The 26304-nt window shown below is 40.5% G+C and overlaps 1 protein-coding gene across 1 annotated transcript in view; it reads left to right on the forward strand.

Annotated features, from left to right (window-relative positions):
* Positions 1–26304, forward strand: part of VPS8 (VPS8 subunit of CORVET complex) — a 2195799-nt gene that overhangs the window by 621695 nt on the left and 1547800 nt on the right. The window contains exon 10 of the mRNA XM_044075401.1: positions 20443–20517. Within this exon, the coding sequence (XP_043931336.1) occupies positions 20443–20517 (75 nt within the window). The remainder of the gene's footprint in view (positions 1–20442; positions 20518–26304) is intronic.

A 26304-nucleotide genomic window follows, 5' to 3' on the forward strand; every position in this document is an offset into this window, starting at 1 on the left:
GCATGGCCTCGCTGAGTGTAATTATGCTAATACCAAAAAAAGCAATTACTAGAAAATGGAAATCAAAGTTTAAACCAACTTTACTTGAAGTACAGAATACAGTAACAGAGATAAAACAACTGGAATTGGGATCGTTATAAAAAGTTAGGAGCAAATTACCTAGAAAAAAATGGGAATTGTGGGAACAGTGCATGCAGTGGAGGAACGAGGTTTAATAGAAGGTAGGATATGAATGAGCTATGTAATATTTGACTGACACTGACTGGATAGATTATAAGTGATGCATAATGTTTGCAAATAAAACTGTCAATATGGTTTGTGATGTAAACAAAAAAAATGACAGAGGAAACCTCCAGACACTGGATCCAACCCAGTTTAGTTTCGTCCGGGGTAGGTCATGCCTACTCAACCTGGTGGACTTAGGTTACCAGAGCAGTGGATGATGGCAAAATGGTTCACATTGCCCATGCTGATCTGGCCAAGGCATTTCATAGGTTCATAGATGTATACTAGACTTAACGACCACTAGGGCCTTTATAAGCCTAGCCATGCAAATGTGACCAAAAATTTTGATTTACATAGGGGGTGATTTACTTGTCTGCCTTTGTCCATCACAGAATCAGAAACACAGGCAGCAGACGAGAGGATGTATTTCCAGTTAACCATTCACTAGTCCAAGTTGTACTTAAATAGGTATAGGGAGGAACTCTGCTTCAAATAGATAGGGAGCCTGTTCCAGGAAAAGGGGATTCTCTCAGAAACATACCTGTCTCTCCAACACGTCTTATTTGTTGCAAGAACAATTCAGGACTTTTAGTCTAGTAGTTTTTATGCTGCTTGTTCTGTGGGTTTGCAAATGGTTTATCAAAACAGGATCCAGGGATGCCTTGTATGCCAGGCAAAGATCACCCCACAGAAGTCTATATGATATCGAGTAAAGAGACAAGGGTTTGAGGTGATCAGCATAGGACATTGTGTTTACTACCTGTATTCTTTTTGTAAGGAACCTTAGTGGATGTTCCAGTTTCTACATTGTATCTGGTCAGGTGTATACCAAAGGGGGCATTATACTGTATGGTGGGTCTGATGAGGGCTGAACTCAATGATATGATGACATCTCTAGACCTAGATTTCATATCCTTGCTTGTAAGTTGAGTAACAAAGAAGGATCTTCTTACTACCTTGGACACATATTGGTCGAAGGCTAGGTTACTATTTGTATGAGTTCTCAGATCCCTGACTAATGAATCAAATTTTATTGGTGTTTTATTGATGACATAGTTACCCAGGGTGGATAACTTCACAAAAAAAAAAAAAAAAAACTGTAACGCATTTCTTGGTATCAAGCTTTAAGGCATATCTTTGGCACCAAGCATTCACCTGAAAGGTGTTCTCTTCTTGGAGAAATTCAGTGGTTGCTCCCAATTTGCAATCATCTGCAAATTTGGTTAGCCACAGGCCTTTGACATTGACTTTGACATTCAAGAAGTATATGTCAGAGTATTGGGCCTAGCATAGAGTCCTGGGGATTCCTCTGGTGACCAGCCTCTTTGTGAAGGTGGCCTCACCAGTTCTAACCTCCAGAGTCCTATCAGTCAGTCGTATAGCTATCCAGCATGTTATTAAAGGGGTTTATACCTAATTCTGCACATTTGTTGACAATGCCCTAGTGGGATATTGTATCAAATACTTTAGACAGATCTAGGTAGGCAGTATGCACAGTTTTTCCCTCATCTATTGCCTTAATGACCTTTTCAAAGAAGTCCTCCTGATTCAGTAAGCATGACCTTTCTTTGACATAGCCAGACTGGGATGGATCCAATACCTGGAGGTCTCCTATGTCCTTGTCGATAATTTCCTTGATAATTCTTTCCATGGCTTTACAGACACAAATAGTCAGAGTAATGGGTCTGTTGAAGGTCCTCCCTTAAGAAGAGAGATGACTGTCACAGTCCTCCATTCATTTGGCACAAAGTCTGTCTAAAGACTATAGTTAAATAATGACTCCACGAGTCCTGCTATGTCATATTGTAGACTTCAGAAGGCATCGTGGGATGTTATCAGGGCCCATTGAGGCTGTGTTCTTGGCTTTAGCGAGTGCAGCCAGTACATGCTCCCTAGTTATAATTAGAGGGGTTATTGACACAATACCCCACTTGGGCATTGTTGACAAACTTAAGAGGTTATGTACAAAACCTTATGTTACCCGGTGGATAGCCAGCTGGCTCACAGACAGGACCCAGGAAGTTAGAATTTGAGAGTCCACCTTTACAAAGAGGCCAGTCACAAGTGTAGTCCCTCAGGGTTTAGTTCTGGGATCGCTCCTTTTTGGCATTTACTTCTTCGAAGTCAAGGCCAATGTCAGTGGCCTCTGGCTAACTAAATTTTCAGGTAATTGCAAATTAGGAGCTGTCATTGAATTCACCACCAATATAAATGTTCCCTAGGAAGGGCTGACACAGACAAATAACTGTTGTTAAAGCCATGGACTAAAGCTAAATGGCAAGAAATTTATAATAGTATCCTTCAGGAAGCCATGCACTCCTGGTAATTATCATATTGACAACACACTCTTAAGAGTTCACCCAGTAGCCAGGGACTTGGACACACACACAGGCAGTAATGTAGCCTTTGAACATCACGTGTCTACACTACTGAGGAAATCATTCTTTGCTGTGCAACTTCTAAACAAAAGTATGGCATCTAGGTCCAAGGAATTAATTGTTTCACTGTATTCAGCATTCATCAGACCTATTAGTGAGTACAATGCTCCCTTTGGTATGTACATAACCAGGCATAGCCAAGAATTTGAACGTCCACAGAGGTTCCACTCTAAAAGAATACAGGATGTAAGTAATGTTCTATGCAGCCCACCTGAAGGCCCTATTCCTGTAGTCTCTCCTACAGGCTGTTAAGGGGAGATCTATGCCTTGCATACAAGGCATTGTCAGACCAGACTCTGATGAACCTCCTGCATATCCACAAACAAACAACACTTGAATTACCCATTCTAAAGGCTTGAACCTTGATTGTGATATAAATAGGATCTGCTGGCAAGACATATGTACCTCAGAGGCTACCCCTTCTCTGGAACAAGCTCCCCATCCATGTGGGGCAGAGTTCCTCCCTAAACCAATTCAAGTGTAATTTGGACAGTTAGATGCAGAACAGGAAATTCATCCCTTGTTTGGCACCCACATCTGTAATGGACACAGGCAGCCTGTAAATAGTTCAACTTTCAAGCACCTGAATACCCTTGTCAGAGATTTGGGATGCATGGCTAGGTTAAAAAGGCCCTTATAGTCATTAGCCTAATAAACACCTATGAACCTTTGTAAATGGTTAACCTTTCGTCTAAGATAAAAACATATATTTGACTGCTTCCATAACATCTGATTCTCATATTACTAAGCATATTTTAAAGTGTTCTTATGACGATGCTGATTCTTCCTCAGGAGCTGCTGCTTCTGGGTCAGTATTGAGATTGGCTTGTCTATAGTCTCAAAAATTTCCTGAAGATGTTAAGATTTAAATTTTAAATTTTCCCTTTGTTAGGGAAGTTCTGTTTGGCTAATTCAATGAGTAATTTTTCATCCCTCATTTTTCAAAGCAAATAGAGATTTCCCCTCTGTGCTCCCTTTTTCAATTGGCAATCTAAGCAGCAAGGAGCCATCAAGTGGGCTTAAAAGATAGTGGCAAGAAGGATCTAAAAAGGAAGGAAAAACCTCCATCAAGGACAGTCCTCTCAGTCAACATGATTATTTGACTGTTTAGGTTGTTCCTCCTTCAGGGTGGCCACGGTGCTGCAGTGGTTAGCGTTGCCACCTCACAACAAGAAGTTCTCCGATTCGATTCTCTGCTGGGGTGCCTTCTGTGCAGAGTCTGCATGTCCTCTCTGTGGTCATGTGGGTTTCCTCCGGGTGCTCCGGTTTCCTCCCACATCCCAAAGACAATGAAGTAGGTGGATTGGACACTCTAAACTGGCCCTAGGTGTGCATGTGTGTGTGCCTTCTGTGGAAGGTTGGGCGCCGGGCTGGCAACTCGACACTGTAAAACTCCAGTGCCAATCATGAGTGGACAGATGATCCGCTGTGGCGACCTTTAACAGGGAAAAGCCAGAAGAAGGTTGTTCCTCCTTCCCACCCTGGCAACCTCAGCTTTTTTGAGACCTCATCTTCCTTCTGCATTTCTGTGGATTCCTACTTTCCCAGTGAATCGTCTCCCTCTCTTTCCTCCCATTCTGTACCAGATGCTGGCATGGGAGGGTTATGGAACCTCTGCCTCAATGCCAGTTGAGCAAAGGCTTTTATTCAAGGATTTTTCTGGTACCAAAAAATCCAAGATTCTGGAAGCCCTTTCTTGATCTTTTCTCTCTAAATCTTTTTTGTTAGGATTCCAAAGTTCAGAATGTTACCCCTTTAGTCCTTTATCTCTGATTCCTGTTTTTTTTTTCTTCAATCTTTCATGGCTAGATTTAAGTGATGCTTGTAATCACATTTCTGTTTGTGAACAGTTCAGGTGTTTCTTAAGATTTGCTTTGTCTGGCATACAATTTCAGTTCTCTGTCTCACTCTTTTGGACTTAAGGTATTTATAGAGTTTTTAAGCCAGTTATTCCATATTGCACACTTCAAAGCATTCACATTTTTTCATACTTGGACAGTTGCCTAATCTTTGCAGACTACTTTGTCAGCTGTCAAGAGTCTAGAGAAACTGATGAGAATCGTCTACTCAATCTAGCTTTTCAAACCAACTATAACATGTTTTCTTTCATCCCTTCCCATAGAATTGGATTCCTGGCATATCTGTTAAATTGTGCCCTGAAAAAAGCCATTCTTCTCCAGACAAAGTAGAGATGTTTCCAGAGTTCTTACTGACTTTCTCCAGTCAAAACCCTCTTTTGCAAGGGAGTTTCTCAGGTTTTGGGGGGACATGGCATCAGTAATTCTCATGCTTCCTCTGGCCAGACTCCAGATTAGGAAAATACAGTGGCACCTGAGATTGGCGTGGATTCAGCATCTATACCCTTTGTCCTTTCACAGCCCAGTGCTGGGATTTATAAAGAAAGATTCTGTGGTGGATAGCTCAGATCTTTTCCGTTGAGGTCTCCTTTTCTTCCTTCCAGTCCCTCTACAGTCTGTCACTACAGATGCATCTGATGTAGGAAGTGGATTCAGCAGAGGTAAAAGTACAACTTCTACGGAATCCTCAAGACAGACAAAAGCACATAAATGTAAGAGAGATGTTGGCAGGGGTCAGTGCTTTGAAAGTCTTATCTCTGGCCTCTAGGACCTCTGCAGGTTTGCATAGACACCACTGTGATATGGTGCATAAACAAGGGGAACTATATCTTGACCTCTTTGCAGACTTGCTGCGATAGCCTGGGAAATAGCAACTCTGCTCAATTTGACTTGTCAGGCTCCATGTGCTCTGTCAGAGCAACACTTGATTGCAGTTTTCCATATATACATTCAAGCAAATATACATGCAGGAGTATACATACATATATATGCCTAAGCATACATACATACACACAGACACACTGTAATATATACACACACACACACACACACATATATATATATATATATATATATATATATATATATATATATATATATATCTATCCACATATATATATACATACACATACATATAATCTATATGCACACACACACACATATATATGTATATATATATATATATATATATATATATATATATATATACACACACACACACACACACACACACACACACACACACACACACACACACACATACACTATTGCTCAATCTTTGATGTTAGCCAAAAGTGCTCTTCACAGCACCTGCGTTGTGCCGAGTAATGACTCCTCCTGAGATTCATACAGCGTTACATGTATTGGTATTGAGTCTATATTACATAAACGAAAATCCAAAAATGCAAACGACCTAAAGGTTGAAAATGCAGAACCTCTAACACGTTATTGTGCGGGGATGTGCCCACCACATCCCCGCTAAATATATATACCAACTCCGAGATCGCACTACAGTGAGGAAAGGGCTAATATTCCAATCCTCACTGTTCTGCGATCTCACAAAAAGCAGATCGAGAACCGTCATTTTCCGACCTTTAAGTCATTCGTTATTTTAAGCTTTCAGAATTCTAATAGGAACCCTTGGTAATATATCTAAATATGATTGTAGATTCTTTTTTATAAGACTCATTGCTCCTACTACTATTGGAACTGTCTGGGTATCTTTCTTCCACATTGCTCTCTTTTCTGTTTGCAGATCCTGATATTTTATGACTGTGTGTCTCTGTACACAAGACAACTGTAGTCACTGGGTGTGGCGATTTCAATGATCAATGTTTTTTTTGTCTTCTGTTCATGGACCAATATATCCAGTTTTCTAGCATCTGTCTTTTCAACTGTTGGTAATGGATGATCCCATGTGAAGTAAACTTCATCATTTTCTGTGATACTTTGTGGCTCATGTTTCCAGTGATTTTCAGCCACTTCAGTACCATAATGTTTGCACAATCCCCAGTGCAGCAGTCTTGCCACATTATTATGTCTTTCACAGTCCTTCTGCCATTAATATGTCACAACCAGCAATGAGGTGTGTCACAACTCTTTCCAATTTGGTTTTACAAAACCTACATTTGTCTGTTTCACTCACATGTTCAGTGGACTTTGTAAACAAACGAGTATGCAGCCCACTATCTTGGGCCTCCATTATTAACCTTTCATCTCTTAGTTTGAATTCACCTCTCTTTAACCATTCCTGATCAACATGAGGTTTTTCCAGAAAGTTTCTATATTTGCAACTATATTTATGCATTTTCCACATTTCTTGCCTTCTCATCTGGTCCTTCACCTTATACGCTTCCTTTTGTTTTTTTGGCACATTCAGTTGCTGCCTGATTTTATCTACTTCTGGTTTGATTTTGATTCCTGCTTGATGCCAATATGCTTCTGCTAGATTAAGCAGAGAAGTCATCTCAGATTTATTCTCTTCATGTTTCAAAACTTCCACTACATTTGGCTCTTATGAGGTCAGCAGATGTGTGGAGTCCCACGATTGCAGATCTGTACATGTAATCAATTTCAAGGAGGCCCATCCCTCATTTGGAACGGGGAATATATAATCTTAGTATACACTGATTTTTATAAGTTATATATTATATTATTATATTATATGATTTTCAGCATAGTCTCTAGACTAATCACAACTCTCTCTAATTTACACTGCAGGCACATAAACAGGGCTGTTTGGCAGTTTTAAAGTATTCCAGAGCTACTTCAGTTAAGATTTTGTTAGATGCTGATATTTTAAGCTCAGTACTCACCTTTAAACAGATAATTTTTTGAGGCCTTCTCCTCACTCCACTCCCCTCCCGCCATTTGTATTATACCTCCATACACTCTACTCCCACCCATTTCTAAATGTTATCCTATATCACTTCTCACTCAAACTACTTCTACACTATCATGTCCATTTTATGCTATTACTTTCAACACCATCATGTACACCAACACACTATTACTTTGATCCCCTGGCACTTTACACTTCATCTCCTAACACAATCACAACTTATCCCACCTCCCATAATTACTGTACAGCTCAGACCCATAAATAGGCTTATTTACACTTCATACCATAAACCCTAGCTTATTCACAGCTAATACCTCTATACTATGCAAAGTGAAATTCAACCTATTTTAGAAAAACTGAGAAGTAACCTTTACAGGCAACTACAAAGCAGTATTTCCAGTACAGAAGTATAACTCTACACAATTTGCCAAAGCAGTATTTCCTAGCGGTTGGTACAACCCAACCCAGGACCAGCCCCTCACATTCAGCAAACCTAGAAAATTTTGTGCCAACCGCCACTCCTCTCCCAAAGCCTTAGAACAAGATATTATAACAAGTACTGGATTTTCTAAGTACAAACCAGAAAAACCTGCAGCTACTGAAACCTGGTTGAAATCATATAAAACACCGAATTTCTCCTCCAAGCTACTCATGCCTGAGAGTTTTCCGAGAGAACAAACAGGAATCCCAAGTAGCAGCATTTCCTTTTCCCTAATCCTTACACAAATACTCCTCGCTCAAAACCAACACCCAACTTCTAAAAACATTTGCATAAATTCTATATTATCCAACATCAAAAACTCTTTATTTTTATTGACAAACATATATCCCCCATAGGAAACAATATACCAGTATTAGAAAAACATACTTGCCTGGACTTCCCAATCATTCTATAATAAAACCATCATTCTAGGTGATAAAAATAAACTGACAAGATATAGGCCACAACAACTCCCTCAAAGAGATAAATCTTTACAACAACTCCACTAGAATTGAAGATCCCACTAGACCTCACAAAATTACAACTGGGCTCCACATGACTGATATTTCAATCCATCCTCCAGTGCCCACTGTGCATCTATCACCATTAATACCTAATACCCAGCATACCCACCAACCACAACTACTCCACACACAAAACCACCCAAATACAATCCAATACAAATCTTTTAAGAAAAAGTGTTTATCCATATTATGGCTAACCTTAGCTAGTAAACTGGCATGAACCTCATATCCCTACTTCCACTTACATAGGCTGTTGGAATTATTTAATAAAACATTTCTAGGCATCCTAACAGGCAAACATCCAAATACAAATGAATAACCAATGACCATGCATGCTGGCTCTCTAGGAGTTATGTCCAAGTTATATGTGTCCAAGGGAATCAATCATCAACTCAACTAAACTAAAAAAACAAAGATCCTCAACTCTACTACATGTAAAGCAACACTGTAATCCAGGCAAACGTCTAATAACCACTGGATAAAAAACAGACCAAAATAAAAACCAAAAAAGCCAACATAAAATAATTCCAAAATTTGGTCTACAATCAGCAAACTATTACAATCCCTGACCTCAAAAAACTCCCACCATCCCTGACCCACTGCTAAACTCCCACTGAATCCTGCTACCTACACACTCACTTCACCTTTCCACCAACAGTCCTAACCACACCACCCTACAGCTACAGCACCACCAAAAATCCAGCCAGAAACCAACCCTAACCTTAACCTACCTTTAAACCCGAACCTATACCCACCCCCATAATAAAAATTTTTTGCACAATAAAAAATCCTCTACTTCTGCCCTGACAGTCCTACTTCACTTCTCCAGCAGTCAACCCGACTCATAGCTTATCAGCAGCATCCCATAGCTATCCCTAAAAATCAAGCAAAGAATTAACAGATCAATTATATGGAAAAATGTCCGCATATCTTACCACAGGTTCACACAACACACACAACACAGACACCACAAACTGTTGGATTCTCGACCCTTCCTTTCCTGGATAAAATCTAAAATACAGGAACTCCTCACCATGCCCAACAAAAATTCCACCTGCATCAAAATTAAATTTTATCTCAGACTGGTTGCCTATTTCAGACAAGGACCCCACCACCCCTTCAGCAATATCAGACCTTGATAACCGGAACCGGGCACCTGAATCTGGTCTACTTCCCTCGGCCTCTCCAAAGCTTTTGATGCTAGCTTTTCATACTTGCTATCTCTACTATCTCTACTTCCAAACTGTCTACCCCTCCCAACAATGAATTTTAATGGTACTATCTCTATCTAGGCAGCAATCCACCAAATGCTTGGCTGGATCTTCTCTTCCCCTCCTCTCAGTACATCCAGGGGGGTACCTCAAGCCATACTTGGTCCTCTCCTATTTAGCATCTTTTATTAACAACTTTCACACCTCTCCCACAATGCTGCTCAGTAATCAGTATGCTGATGACTCTACAATAATATGCACTGCAAATTCCAGCTCTGAACTCCAGCAAATTACCCAGAATGCCCTCACATCTACTGAATCTTGAATACTTAACAATCATCTCGCCCTAAATCCAAAAAAACTAAACTAGTAATTTTTACTCCTAGGAGAACCACTCCATTTGATAAAAAAACTCTTCACTATACAAGCTCAAGACAATACCACTATAGAAGTTGTCCCACACACTAAATTACTAGGCATTATTTTAAATGAAAACCTTAACTTTGACCTACACATAAACAATAACATAAAAAAAACACACCAAAAGCTTGGTATGCTCTACAGGCACCAACACTTTCTTAGCCTCTCTACTAGACAAACCCTTGCAACTACGTTTTATTACCCTCTCTCCTTTATGGTGGCCCTCTCCTCACTAATATCCGAAATTCTACAAAATCCAAACTTGCTATGTGTTACAACAGAATAGCAAATTTTGCCACCAAGGCCACATTCTCATCCCGCCATTGTAAGTCACTGAAACAATTAGGGTGGCTGGAACTCCCCCACCATCTCTCATTCACCCAACTAACTACTGTGCACAAAATAATCTACAGACCCACAGGCTGTCCTGCTCTCTCAACTTTACTTGCCAAATACCATTCCAGCAGGCATCTAAGATCTGAAAATCATCTACTTCTAAAAGTAGATAAGCCCACCTTACCTGCTGGTCAACTCCTCTATGCCTTCACCGTCGCCAAACTATGGAACTCACTTCCGCCTTCTATAAGAAACACAGGCAACACCACCACCTTCAAACAAATGCTGAAAAATCATCTCAACTCTTCCTGGCTATGTTCCTGCTCTATAACATAACCTCTTCACTCTCCTTATATGATTACTAAACTCCTATGTCTTTTGCTACTAGTGACTGATGATATTTTCTCCATATTTATTTTTATCTTCACTTGTTGATTCTGGTACAATAATACTGATCTCTGTTTATACCAATCTGATTGAATTCATTGAATTCTGCTTTAATGTATATTTTCTTTATATATTGCTGTAATCAAACAAACTAGATTCCTGCTTTTATGTATATATTCTGTATATGTTACTATATTTACTGTCTGTAACACTGTTTCTGCTTCTGTACTAATTAATATTTATATTTTTTCTGTATCTCGTTGGAGCTTTTCTCCCTGGGCCTCCACTGAAAATGGGCTCTTTTAGGCCCAGTGGACTTATCCCGGTAAACAAATGCAATAAATAAATAAATAAATAAATCATTTAGGGAGCATGAAGCATCCTTTTTGTTTTCCTATACAATCTATCCAGTATGTTTTGGGGCCTGTTATTCACTCCAAAACTGTAAGTTAGGACAGGAAGAGCAAATTGGTTTATAGCTTCGATTTTGTTCCTAGATGTCAACGCTGTTTTCAGGATTAATTTAAGTCTTCTAAAGTATTCCTTACTAAGTTTTATTCACATTTGTACATGTTTTATTGTTGATCCTTCATCGATTCCCAAATATTATACACTCCCTCTTGATCAAGTTCTTTTATATCACATTCTTACCACAAGCTGATGTTTTCTTGGTGCTGCAGCTTTAAGGTTTGGTTTTGCACATTTATGAAGATCAAATGACGTTCTTATATCCTCTGAAAAAGTTTCGACAACTTGCAGATGTGCTTTCTGTTCCTCATCTGATGGGCTGTACAGTTGTAAGTGATCGACAAAGAAAAGGTAGAAGTCTTTATACTTTCTGGGAGCCAAATTATAGCCATGGCCTAAGCTGTTAAGTAGACAGCTTAATGGGTTAAGGCAAGACAGAATAACACTGGTGATAGAGTCACCCCAGAATATCACCCTTTCAATTTTTATCCCTGGAATAATAATTTGTTCTTTATCATGGCTTAATTGCAAAGTGGTCTTTCACTGTTTCATGGTCACTGTAATGTAGTCGATCAGTGTATGGTGCATCTTATACATTTTTAAGCACTCTTTTATCCATGAATGTGGGATGCTATCAAATGCTTTTTTATAATCAATCCATGCCATACTTACATTCTTCCCCTTTTTACAGTTCTCCACTATGAGTTTAACAATAAATGATCCTTTGTTCCATATGACTTTCTTTTATTGCCCTTTTGTTCTATTGCCATGTCTGTAAGCTTTGTTGGCACCTGTTCCAGTGTATAGTTTATACGTCACTAGAAGACAAGTTATTGGCCTATAGTTTTTAGGGTAGCTTGCAGGTTCACTGTTAAGTAGTAATGTTGTTTTTCCTGTTAACTAGGGTGGTGTATGTTCAGATTGCGCATATAAATAGTTCTTACTCATAGATAGTCTTCGTGCAAAGATGTTAATACTTTTAACCAGAAGTTGGGTACTGCATCAGGGCCTGAGGTTTTCCAGTTGGAGGTTTTTCTTAACTTTGTTTCAATTTCTCTGGTTGTTACTTCATCCCATTTCATATCCTGTACCTTTAAACTTCTTATTCTTTCTTTTACTTTTTCCTTCCATTTAGCATCTTTATGTTCCACAGGATCTTCATAAATACTTCTCCAAAATGTATCTGATTTCTTCTTCTTGTGATGGTCTTTCAATTCCTTTTGCCTTGATTCCCAGCTCTCTATAAAACTTGTTTGGGTCATCGATAAATTGTTTATTTTGTTCTTTTCCTTTATATTTATCTGTGTATCTTCTATGTTTTTCCATCTCTGCTGAGATTTTTAGCTTGTTATTTGCGATAGTGCATGATGGATCCTAGTCTGTTCTAATACTGTGCATTGCTTACGTCTGTCTTTCTTAATATTTTTGTTGAACTGCTCCCTCTTCTATATTCTTCTGACAGTGACACTTATTGTCATAATTGCTTTATAGTTTTCTCTAGTCGATACTTCCATGATGGTATTCAAATTTTCCCCTGCCTTTCCCTCACTACGCTGTGTTCTTGCAGTAGAACTTTATCAGCTATTAATTTAGCTGCACAGTAATATATCTTGTTTACCTCTGTTATATCACATGGATGTCTATGGACAGTGCTAATTACTATGTTCATTTGTTTTATCAAACTTTTGACCTTATGAGTTTTATTGACCTGAAGTTTATTTCTTTCATTAATCTTAATATATCTATCTCCATTAAATAAAGCAACTCTTCTCTTAGTTCGTTTTCTTCTAAATTGAGGGCACGTTTTTTATTTTCCATTTCCTGCGGGCATTCTTTAGAAAGTTCTATAGCATCTTCCTGTGGGCACATTCAGTTTAATTCTGTGCCATCGGTTGCTGTGTCATATGGGAACTTACTGGCCTATCGCTCCTCAACATTGAGTTCGTCAGAGTTTCCTGTTCCATCCCTTGCTGTCCAGCTTCAAGTGAATATTTATACTGGTTTCGTGCTGTGGTGCTTTCTGAATTTGATTGTCTCCACTGAATCCTTCACTTTGCAGATACTCCATAACATCAATTTCTATTTATTTAATTTCTCCATTGCTAATCTCCTTTTCTGCTTTTCCTCTTTGTCTTCTTAATTTTTGTATTGTAAAGTGTTGCATATCCGGATTCCTTTGCCTGCATTTCTCTTTGAATATCTTTGGTGCTGCTCTTTTTGTATTGGTTAGTTTTGCTTTCTCCTTTGCATAAATATTGCACCATATTAAATCTCTTTTTCTTTCATATGTCCATATTTCTTCTTCAGATGTCTCTTATCTTCCTTCTTCTCCTTACTTGTGGGCTCGCTCCATCTTGCTGTGATATAACCTGTGTTAGACTTTCTGCACCAAATCCTTCACTTTGCAGGCACTCCATAACTTCACAGACTATTTTTTCAACTTCTCCTTTACTAAGCTTCTTTTTTAAAGTCCGTCTTTGTGATGTTATTTTCTTTATTGTGAAATTTTCCATGTCTGGATGCCTTTGCCTATATTTCTCTTCAAATATCTTTGGGGCTGCTTTTTTATGTTGATTAATTTGGCTTTCTCCTTTGCATAAATATTGCACCACATCGCATCTCTCTTTCTTTCCCATGTCCATATTTCTTTTTTTATACTTTTCAAAAATCTTTAGGTTTTGTTTATATTTTCGCATTTCTTCAGATGCTTCTTTTTCCAGACAGATCAGTGTTTCTTGATTTGTATACTGTTTTTCAGAAATCTGTTGTATTAATGAGTACAAATTTTTATTTGAAATTTCTGACAGTTTTTCTCATGGAAGTATTTTTCTTTCCTCTAATTTCTCTCTTAATCGTTTGTATATCTTGGGACTGGAAATTCTGGGCTTTTTGCATAATAGTAACAGTACATAATTTCTTATCTTCAATAGTCCACTTTATAGTCTTTATGGCGCTTCTTTGGCCTATCAGATTTTGTGATTTTTGTGGACTGCTACTTCCTTCTACAACAGGGGGGACCATCCTCCCCCTGGGTCTGGCCTCGCTCCATTGTTGGAATGTTTCCATATTTTGAGGATTCTACACTGTCCTCTTTTCCAGTCCTGGCAACAGTGTGCCTACCAGGATTGGGCAGTTTTTTATCCTGGGTCTTGTGCACCCAGCTATCTTTTTTTAATTTTTAACCTACTTCTATTTACATACCGGATCTGTCGAGGCCCGGGTTAACAACGATTGCCGCCAGTACTGTTAGCCAACAGGGTGCTGGCAGAAATTGGGCTACTGTTGGCCGAAGGAGGAGAGGAGGTGGAAGGCATAGCCGAAAGCAGAAAGAGAGGGTCAGAACTTTGAATGTTGACATTATGACTGGCATAGGGAGAGAGCTAGCCGATATGATGGACAGAAGGAAGGTTGGTATATTGTGTGTGCAAGAGACCAGATGGAAGGGGAGTAAGGCTAGGTGTATCGGAGGTGGGTTCAAATTGTTTTATCGTGGTGTGGATGGGAGGAGAAGTGGTGTAGGAGTTATCCTGAAGGAACAGTATGCTAAGAGTGTTTTGGAGGTGAAAAGAGTGTCTGATAGAGTGATGTTTATGAAGCTGGAAATTGATGGTGTAATGATAAGTGTTGTTAGTGCAATTGCTCCACACGTTGGGTGTGCGATGGACGAGAAAGAAAACTTTTGGAGCGAGTTGGATGAAGTCGTAATGACTGTACCCAAGGGTGAGAGAGTGGTGATTGGAGCAGATTTCAATGGGCATGTTGGTGAAGGAAACAGAAGGGATGAGGAAATGATGGGTAGGTTTGGTGTTAAAGGAATGCAGAAGGTCAGATGGTAGTGGATTTTGCGAAAAGGATGGACATGGCTGTGGTGAATACGTATTTTAACAAGAGGGAGGAGCATAGGGTGACATACAAGAATGGAAGAAGATGCACACAGGTGGATTATATCTTATGTTGGAGGGCCAGTTTGAAGGAGATTGGAGACTTTAAAGTGGTGAACAGGGAAAGTGTAGTTAGGCAGCATAGGATAGTGGTTTGTAAGATGACGTTGGTAATCAAGAATAGGAGGAGGAGTGTGAGGGCAGCACCAAGGATCAAATGGTGGAAATTGAAAAAGGGTAATTGTGAGGTGGAGTTCAGTGAAGAGTTAATACAGGCACTGGGTGGCAGGGAAGAGTTACCAAATAGCTGGGTAACTACAGCAGAGCTAGTAAGGGAGATGGCTAGTAAGGTGCTTGGTATGACATCTGGACAGAGGAAGAATGACAAGGAGACATGTTGGTGGAATGAGGAAGTACAGGAGAGTATACAGAGAAAGAGGTTGGCAAAAAAGTGGGATTGTCAGAGAGATGAAGAAAGTAGACAGGAGTATAAGGAGATGAGGTGCATGGCAAAGAGAGAGGTGGCAAAGGCTAAGGATAAGGCATATGAATTGTTGTGTGAAAGGTTGGACACTAAGGAGGGAGAAAAGGATCTGTACCAATTGGCTAGACAGAGGGACCGAGCTATGAAAGATGTGCAGCAGGTAAAGGTGATAAAGGATAATGAGGGAAACATACTTACAAGCGAGTAGTGTGTTGAGCAGATGAAGAGAGTACTTTGAGGGGTTGGTGAATGAAGAGAATGAGTGGGAGAGAAGGTTGGATGATGTGGGGATAGTGAATCATGAAGTGCAATGGATTAGCAAGGAGGAAGTAAGGATAGCTATGAAGAAGATGAAGAATGGAAAGGCTGTTGGTCCAGATGACATACCTGTTGAAGCATGGAGATGTTTAGGTGAAATGGCAGTGGAGTTTTTAACCAGATTGTTGAATGAAATTTTGGAAAGTGAGAGGATGCCTGAGGAATGGAGAAAAAGTGTTTTGGTACTGATTTTTAAGAATAAGGTGATGTGTAGAGCTGTAGTAACTACATAGGGATTAAATTGATCAGTCACAGCATGAAGTTATGGGAAAGAGTAGTGGAATCTAGGTTAAGAAGGGACGCAATGATTAGTGATCAGCAGTATGGTTTCATGCCGGGAAAGAGCACTACAGATGCAGTGTTTGCACTGAGAGTGTTGACGGAGAAGTACAGCGAAGGTCAGAAGGAGTTGCATTGTGTTTTTGTAGACTTAGAGAAAGCATATGACAGGGTGCCTAGAGAGGAGTTGTGGTATTGTATGAGGAAGTCAGTATTGTCAGAGAAGTATGTAAGAGTGGTACAGGATATGTATGAGGGTAGTGTGACAGCGGTGAGGTCTGCGGTGGGAGTGACAGATGCGTTTAAGGTGGAGGTGGGATTACATCAAGGATCAGCTCTGAGCCCCTTCTTATTTGCAATGGTGATGGACAGGTTGACAGATGAGATCAGACAGGAGTCCCCATGGACTATGATGTTTGCAGATGCCATTGTGATCTGTAGTGAGAGTAGGGAACAGGTGGAGGATACTCTGGAGAGATGGAGATATGCTCTAGAGAGAAGAGGAATGAAGGTCAGCAGGACTAAGACAGAATATATGTGTGTGAATGAGAGGGAGGATAGAGGAATGGTGAGGATGCAAGGAGTAGAGGTGGGGAAGGTGAATGAGTTTAAATACTTGGGATCAATAGTTCAGAGTAATGGTGAGAGTGGAAGAGAGTACAGGCAGGATGGAGTGGGTGGAGAAGAGTGTCAGGAGTGACTTGTGACAGACAAGTACCAGTAAGAGTGAAAGGGAAGGTGTACAAGAGGGCAGTGAGACCAGCTATGTTATATGGGTTGGAGTCTGTGGCATTGACAAAAAGGCAGGAGTTAGAGCTGGATGTGGCAGAGTTAAGATTTGCACTGGTTGTTACGAGGGTGGACAGGATTAGGAATAAGTATATTAGAGGGTCAGCCCAGGTTGGAAGGTTTGGAGACAAAGCCAGAGATGCAAGATTACATTGGATTGGACATGTGTTGAGGAGGGATTCTGAGTATATTGGGGAAAAAGATGCTAAGGATGAAGCTACCAGGTGACAGGAAAAGAGGAAGGCCTAAGATAAGGTTTATGGATGTGGTGAGAGAGGACATGCAGGTGGTTGGTGTGACAGAGCAAGATGCAGAGGACAGGAAGAAATGGAAACAGATGATCTGCTGTGGCGACGCCTAACGGGAACAGCCAAAAGATGATGCTGATGAACCTACTTCTGTCCGTGATATATGCTATATAAATAGTCTTTGTGTGAGTTATCATCCATTGGCCTGTTGTACTCTTCTGTAAAGGTGCATTTGTCAGCCATTTTTGCTTTTCTCCTTTCCTTTCCAACAATTCTCTAGTTAGTTTTTGAAAGTGGTTTTACATACTTGTCCACCTTAGGAAAGGGTTGGTACCTCTCTGGAATCTAAATTTTGTGCTTGAAAAGCTTGATTTGTCCCCATTTGAACCAGCTCATCAGGCTTATTTGAGATTTTTTAACATGGAAGTCTGTTCTACTTAATCTCCTTGCAGATGTCAGAGCAATATATGAGTTATAAGTACTTATGGTGTGTAAACTCTACTTCATTTTGAGAAAATGTCCAACCTTTATGCCTAAAGTCATCTCAGAGTTTACTTTAAGACAGATTATTTATCTTCCATTCTTCTTTTCCATAACCAAAGAACAAGGAGGAAAGGATTCTTTACTTGCATGCAGCAGATGCTACCTAGACAAAACACTATCTTTAAGGAAAGCTGACAAGCCCTTAGTGGGTTTCTGTGCTGACATTTTGATAGGAAGAAAACTGTAAAACTATGTTTGAGGCAGCAACTTATACTTTGTACATCAGTAAAGCACTACAAACTGGATTCCTTTTCCAGGCCCAGGGCATGCTTTGCTAGGATCATTCTCCAGGGGCTCTTGAAGTCTTAGTTATTTGATTTTTGATTCAAGTTTCTTCTCTACCGCTGCTTTTAAAAGACACAGAGTTCCCTGTGCACTTTTGTCACAGTCTTGGGTTCACTGTAAACCTAAAAAAGTATTTTCTGACACCCTCTCAATATCAGATTTTCCTGGGCTGCAGAATTCACTCTGATGGTCTTCTTTCCTGCATCTTTAATGTTCTGTCTCTCACAGATCTCTTTTATTGCTTTTTCCAGTTGCACATGACCTCTGCAAGAGAGAATTTAAGAGCCGCAAGATTCATGGCATCCAGTACTCCTGTGATTCTGCATACCAGACTCCAAATGAAGAAGTTGCAATGGTACCTTAAGGCAGTTTGGCTTCAATATTCCGATCCATTAGATTTCCATATGTCTCTCCCGCCTTGCCCAAGGAAGGAATTTCAGTGGTGGATCAATTAGATTTCCCTAGGTCCTTTTCTAATACCTCCCTCACTCAGGAAATGTATGCAAATACCTCAGACCTGCCTTTGGGGCTTGTTCAGTCAATATCAGAGTTCAAGGGGTTAACCAGACACATCAGTATCAAGGAGGTGAGGGCCTTTGGCACCATTTTTCTGAACACAGACTTCAAAGTTTTACAGGAAGGTAGATAACCAACTGCTGGAAAATTTTGTTTCTAAATGGAAAAGATTTTCTGATGCAAGAAATGGAACAGGATCCATTTTGTTTTTGGATATTTCTGTTGTTCTTTCTTGTGTGTGTGAGTTGCTAAGTTCTGGTCTTGCTTCCTGTTCCATTAACATATATTTGTCAGCCATTTCTACTTGTTTGCCTGTAGATCTACCTCTTTCTTCCAGATTTGAGGTCAAGCAATTTTTGAAAGGTATCCTTCACATTAGCATCCAGGAAAGGCTATTCTTCCTCCTTGGGAGCTAACTTGGGTTTCTTGAAAAGTTAACTTGACCACCTTTTGAACCTGCAGTCAGTTCTTTCTTAACTTTATACGTGGAAAGCTGCTGTGTTGGGGGCACTGACGTCTGCCAAGAGGGTCTCTAAACTGTATGCTGTTATGGCATTTCCTCCATTCTAGGTTTTTCATAATGTCAGGTTTTCTCTTTGTACCCATCCTTCCTTTATGCCTAAGTTAATGACTTTGAACCAGTACCAGTCTTATGCCCCTTTTTCTCTCACCTCAAAATAAGGCTGTAATGATTATTCTTTGAGTTTGCATACAGTTCAGATTTCATCTTGATAAGACTAAGGACAGTAGAAAATTTGTGCAACCTTTTGTTTCTTTTCATAAGTGTGGTTTGCCAGTCTCCAATCAGTCTATTTTTTATTGGATGTTTAAGAACATTTCTTTTCATTATTCTTGTTATAGCCCATTCTACTAGTGTAGTAACCTCTTCTGTGGCTTTTTTCACAGGATTTAGATACCAGGTCAATTCTATAAGCAGTTAATCAATCTTCTCTTCACACTTCTGCCAAACATTGTAAGTTGGATGTATTTTCTAGGGCCAGAGCACGTTTTGCCAGGTCCATTCTGACTGAGGGGCATCCTTTCTATTCTCCTTTTATTGTTGGGCAAGTATACATGACTATAGTTACCTCTACTTCTGTTTCTTTTGCTCTGTTGGGGCAAATACGTTCTGGGTTTTTAGTGTATGTATTTTCCTTATGCACCTCTCATCTTTGGGGATAGGTCATACGTTATATGTAGAAAGTGTGGAAGGACGCAGACTTTGTTATGCTTGCCAGATATATGGCTTTCCTTGGCAGGGTATCCCTATTGTAAGAAATACTGCAACAGTTTTGTTAGTAGGACACCTATTGCTATGGTAACTTTCTACTCATGTAGCATACAAAATGTGCACTTATTGCAGTTTTGGATCTGGAATGTCAGGACCATCCTTATCAACATGCCCTACTTCCTTCCCTGTACTTCAGAGCAGAGATTGCCCAGAGGAATTTTAGGATTATGTATTTGGGATAAGCCTTAGTATAAGAGATGTGAAAAGGGAGCTGTTTATCAGGGCAATATGAATAAAAGTGGTTTAATAGGTACCCTGGGAAAGCTTCACATATCAAGCTGACCAAAGGCCTACAACTATAAAGTCCCTCTGGTTGAGAATAGACTACTCATCCAGGTGTAACGTTATGGTAAGTAGATAAGTATGTAACTTTCAAAGATGTGTATGTATGTGTGTGTCTATACACACACACACACACACACACCCACACACACACACACGAACAGATACATGCAGTAGAGCGTTTTTTCATTAAATTAATGCACATTTTCTGTTTTTTTTTTAACTAGGTATACTATATTATTTCTGAAAACTGTAATATGTGAAAACTGAATCATTTTCAAGTATAAGTTTGCTTACTGATGTACAAAATTAGTAAATTAAGTGTGTCTCCATTCTAGGCACTGGTCGGAGAAAAAGCTTGCTATCAGTCAATTGGTAGTTATGGTGGCCAGATATTTTACCTGGGAACAAAGGTAAGTTGTAAAGGCTTTTAAATAGTTCGTAATTCATTGTACTCGATCTTTTTAGTATTGCTGTCCTCTTATGTAACTGGTTTGGATTCCAAAGAATTGCATGGATTTGTAAAAGAAGCTTCTTTTCAGCAATCTAGTGGGTTCATTTGTCCAACATCATGTAACAAGTAATCTGTGATATACAAGATAATTTTTATGTAATCATCTGCTGTAGTATACATGGCAATGAAAAGTAAAACATCCTTCCATTGAGTTAAGTTATTTAAGGACTTCAAAAGGTATAACAACAGTCAAGTTGTGAAATTCCTTTTGCTTGCTTAAAGGTACTATGCAAAGCACATGAAAAATCAAGTTTTTACACTCTTTGACATTGTATCAGAAAATTGAAAAGTGTTAAGGAGATAAAATACTGGGTACGAAAAAATCAGTAGTCTTAATGGAAATTCCTTCCTCATAGAGTAGTGGATGATAACCATTCATTCTTTTTGTATCAAGCTTTCAGTAATGCAGCACGATCAAGAGTAAAGATTGGGAGAACCCAAGCAGTTAGTGTAGACGATTAGGGCCCTAAGCTGTTAAGATGATTTCTGTATTCAGGAGGTACAGGGTTTTATTCCTTCCACCTCCTTTAGACTGGTATTAGTGAAGAGGATTAAGGCTATGAGCTGTTGACAAGCTGCTTCCTTTAGTGCAGGGTTTGGTTCCTACAGCCACCATTTGCCTGCTTACTTAACCCAACAGTGCTCTGAGACAACTGGGAAATTGGGCTAGCCACCTTAGTGGCCTCCTAGACTGCATGTCTAGTAACTATATATAAATCTTTGCCTTTTGAACTTAAGATACAGTAGTGTCTTTATAAACCAGTAACCATTTGCTTATTTTTATACTACACAATGTGACTCCATCACCTTCCCTTTTACCCTAGCCTCCTTAGTGTTGCATGACATAAACAGTCAATTTCTAGTATCCAGTGTTGTCTTTTCCATCCACCTGAACCTGTGAGTTATCTGATCCAAAGCCAGCACATCAGAATGTTTAGCTCCGAAGTTCCACCTTATCACCCATAATGCTTCGCATGCCTGAACCTCCCCAGATCTCATTTGCCATTAATCAGGATCAGATGTATTCTATGACGCTGCTGTCAAGCTAAGTTGCCAGTTGCTTTAATTTTATATGTATTGCATTTTTAGCTTACCAGTTGTTAACTCCTCTCCCAAAAAAGTATGTATAGATCTGATGTCTGTTTCATTGCTCCTCACATTTGGGTTACGGATCTGACTCGGCTGCATTTTTACAGACTAGGATCCAGGTCTCAAGCTCCTCCCACTTTCCATAATGCACTGTCCTCTGTGTAACTCCATCAACTCTCATTTGCTGAAAGCAGTGTCAGACGTGGTTTCTTGAGTCTCGAGCTTTTTGTCATGTTTTTTGCAGTAGGATTGCTATATTTACTCCAGTTTTCAGATAAATGCTTTTTGTTTCCTTTTCCTTCCCCTTTCTTAGTGTAAGGTTAGAATCCCTTCCTTTCTCTTTGCTTGCTGGACAGTTGGGCTTTGCCCACATTTTCCCTACTGCTTTTCTAGCTGTTGGTTTTTAAGCTTTCCCTTTACTGGTGATGGTTGTTGAAAAAAAAAAAAAAATATATATATATATATATATATATATATATATATATATATATATGTATAAATAAGAACACCGAACATTAAAAATTTCGAGTGTTCTAATATCGAACCCTATGAATTGAAAATTTAAAACATCGAACATTCAGAACAGCAAATTTTTTCCTAGGGAAAAAATTTGCTGTTTCAAAATAAATACACACAACTCAAGCACACCAAACAAACAGCAATCCACACGCATACACCTAAACAAACAGTAATCCACAGGCATACACCTAAACTCTTACACCTAACCCTACACTAAACTATACATACACCGCTAACTATCCACTTACCTTAACCCAAACCCTAACCCTATTCACTATTGCACAGTCACCTGACCCGTGCCCTAACCCTAACCCACCTAACCTGCCCTAAACCTCACATCCACACAATCGCACACTTACCTGAACCCGACCCGTAACTTTCCACCACAGTGCTGAAAATACTGAAGCAACAGAAACGGGCAACCAAATTCTTTTCCTAGGAAAAAATTTGTTTTTCTCTCTCCGATATTTTCAGCGTTCACTGAAAATAGGTCGATATCAGAATACTCTAAATTTTGAATGTTCGGTGTTCTAATATAGACCTTTATATATGTATATATATATATATATATATATATATGTATATATATATATATGGAATCATATGTAGATATATAGTTTTAACTATTTTTGAATAGGACATCTATATTGTGATACAGTGTCTTTGCTGTGGTTGCCATGTGTAGTGTTTTGGTTGTTCTTTTTTGTGCTGTAACATGTCAGATAAACCTGCCAGTTTTGTGCTTTGAATGCATCCGAAAATTCCTGCATTCAGATGCACTTACTTTGTGTTTATTGTCTTGGTCCTGAAAATCTGTGGTCTGCTTGCTGTATCTTGAAGAGCTTCAATCCTACGTCTGTCGCTGACCGCAAAAATAAGCTAATTTCCAAGGGTCTTTTGCCTGCTTCAAGCTCCTCTCCAGGGGCTCAAACCCCCTCCAAGAGTGTGGCAGGGTTTTCTGACTCCAAGAAGCACCCTCACAAGTCCTCGGGAGTCTTCGGAGCCACCTTCCAAAATTCAGAGACCTTCAGATCTGACAGACTTGGTTCTCAGACCCACATCTGCTCTGGTGGATCTGAACCATTCTTCAGATCTGACCAGTACTTGTCTAATCTCCAGTTCTCCTAAAGCTACTATGTCAGAGCCATCTCTTCCTTGTGACGATTCGGCGTAGGACAACTCGGGTCCGATTCTACCTGGTACCCAGGGTTTGTGGATCTCTGCCTTTCTTCTTCAGTAGCCTCTGCTCCTGTGGAACTGGGGAGGGATTCAGCAGGTCCCTCAGCATTCCAAGTTATAGAAAGGGCCTTTTCTTGCCATAGGGATCCAGTCTCTTTGAGTTATGACCCTACCTGCCCAACTCCCTTTGGATCAGACTTTTGAACCTGTCATGCCTGCCCAGAGTCATCCCATCCAGGCTAGCCTCCAAACTGTTCCCCTAGAGGGAGCCCCCTCTTCTTCCAAGACCTCCACTAAATGTCCCACAGAGGAGATTCCTTGTAAGAGAATATGCAAAAGGAGGCACATTGACTCTCCTGTGGAGTCCATCACCGAGGACACAGATTTTGAAGGGGAAGAATCCCCCTTATCACCACTGGAGGTCATTTCCTTTTGAGACATTTTAGAGATCCTGAGGCAGAGAGGTGGTCGGTCAGCTCAACCTTCTTCATTGAAAGAGTCCGCGTTTTTGGAGGCTTTTGGGATGGGCCCATCTACATCCTGGGTGTTCCTCGGCTGACAGGCTCATGCATTTGATGTCCTGCCAGGTCTGGAAGGAGACAGACTCCATCATACCTATTCCTAAACATCATGACAAGTTTTTATCTCCCTCTAAGGACAGACCATATTGGACTAAGGGTATTCCAGTTGATGCCATGGTTGTGGCAGCAGCTACCAAAAAGGTGCTAACTGAACAGAGCTCACTGTCCATCTACTGAACAGGGAGTCCAGAGTGATGGATAGGTTTGGTAAGTGTGTTTACGCCTCGGCCACTTTTTTTGCTGAGCATGTTAAACTACCTGGCACATTTAACTCCGTTACAGAGGAAACTGGTGAAGGAACTCTGACTCCCTGGCAGAGATCATGTCAGTGGACGACTTCAAGAAGGTCTCCATCCTGACTGACGACTCTTTCGTCCTTGTCCAGATGTCCTTCAAGGATGCAACTGCAGTCCTGACATATGGGTTGTCCTGCCTCAGGCAGCCCTTCGGTCGGCCGGATTCCAAAGTCTGGGTCCGGCGTCGGCTGATGTTGCCCCTTCCCCGACGTCAGAGCGCCTGGGGTATAAAAGCGTCAGCAGACGCCATCTTCTTCAGTCTTTCTTGCCGCGCGGCGCCCAAAGCAGCAGCAGTTCGCAAGTGCCGGTCGACCAGCTCCTGTGTTTTCAGCTACTGAAGTCTTCAAAAAAGCTAAGTACCCCGTTGGGGACCTTTTCTTGCCTCAGCCGATGTCAGATAAAACTGTAAAAGTTAATAATTGTTTAACTTGTGGGAAACAAATGCCTCATAAGGATTTCCACTCTTACTGCTTACCCTGCCTAGGCCCAGAACACAATGTCTCGGCCTGTACAGCCTGTGCTTCTTTCAATAGACGCACTCTTAGACGTCGGTCAGAGTTTGCACAGGATTATTTTGGGGAAGATTTCTGTTATATCATGCCGTCGGAGCTTCCGACAGCACATTTACCTAAAAAACGGAAGGATAAGGACCGACACACGCGGTCCGCGGTCTCGGCCGACACCACGCTTAGGCCTACCGCAAGTGTCTCGGTCTCTTCTGAGCCGGTTTCACAACCGCTACAGACCGATGACACCGCTCCACCGGTTACTTCGATACCGGAGGCCAGCTCGGTGCCGGTTTCTGTTCTCCCCTCTGAGACTGTAGCCCAGGATATTCCTGACACCATTTCAGTGGATAAGACTACTCCAGCACGCGGGGCTGCCAGACCTCCAGTGTCTATGTCCATTAAGGCCTACACACGTGCTAAGGTTACCAAACAGGCTAAGTCTCTCTCTCCTAGATCTGTTTCTCTGGGATCCACTTCTGGTTCTCAAATTTTAAGCTTAGCTGAGGACCTTATTTCTTTAATTAGGGGTTCTCAGCCACATCCAGAAAGAGGCTCTCAGCCGCCTTGTGTCAAGAGGCCTAGGGTTGAGAAGGTAGATCCCCAGTCCTCCGATGAGGCCTCAGGTGATTCTGCACATTCAGACTACCGGGAAGAGGCCTTCCCGGCCTACAAGGATTCTGATGCGGAGGAATTCATTCCCTCTGCTTCTCCTCCTGAGGAATTTTCCTTTGGAGAAACAGTTCATTCCATGAGGGAACACTTTAAATGGCAAGGCCAAGAATACTCAGATTCTAGGAAAAGGTTAAGGGAATTTTTAAAGCTACCTCAGCATAGACCCTTAGCTATTCCTCCAGTTTTAAATGTTTTAGATGATGTGTACTTAGAATCTAGTGTTTCCCCTGACTCCCTCCCCCCTGCTCCTGTCGACCCAAACAGGTACTACAGGGTCCCAGACACACATCAATTTCTGTACAAGGGCCATACTGCTGACCCTGAAACTATTTCTCAGGGGCCTAAAGGGGTTTCCTCCACTACTGCTAAGAATCCACTTCCTTCTGAAAGAGATTCTAGGACTTTAGAAAGGTGGGGCAAGAAAGTATATACATCTTCCACCCTTTCTGTCACGAGCATTAAATTGTCAATTTCATATGATTCAGTATCAGGAATACATGTTGGATGACTTGCAAAAGAAATTGGCTTCCCCTGAACCATTAGATAGAAAGGGGTTACAGGAATTGGTTCATAATACTCAGCAGGTTAGCAACCACTTCCTTCAGTGTGGATATGATGCATTGGAAGCTTCATGTAGAGCAGCAATGACAGGTGCGGTCATACGCAGACATGCTTGGTTAAAGGAACAAACATTGCCAGACCATGTGAAAATAAAGCTTTTGGACGCACCACTAGAGAAACATAAGCTATTTGGTGCTACTGCACAAGAGGTTTTAAAACAAATAGAGAAAAAGGCAAAATCAGTGCAAACAGTCAAAGATTTCCTCCAGGTACAACCTCC

This window comes from Protopterus annectens, chromosome 6.part1 (assembly GCF_019279795.1).
Source record: "Protopterus annectens isolate FY-2018-M chromosome 6.part1, PAN1.0, whole genome shotgun sequence".
NCBI classification, from domain to species: Eukaryota; Metazoa; Chordata; order Ceratodontiformes; family Protopteridae; genus Protopterus; species Protopterus annectens.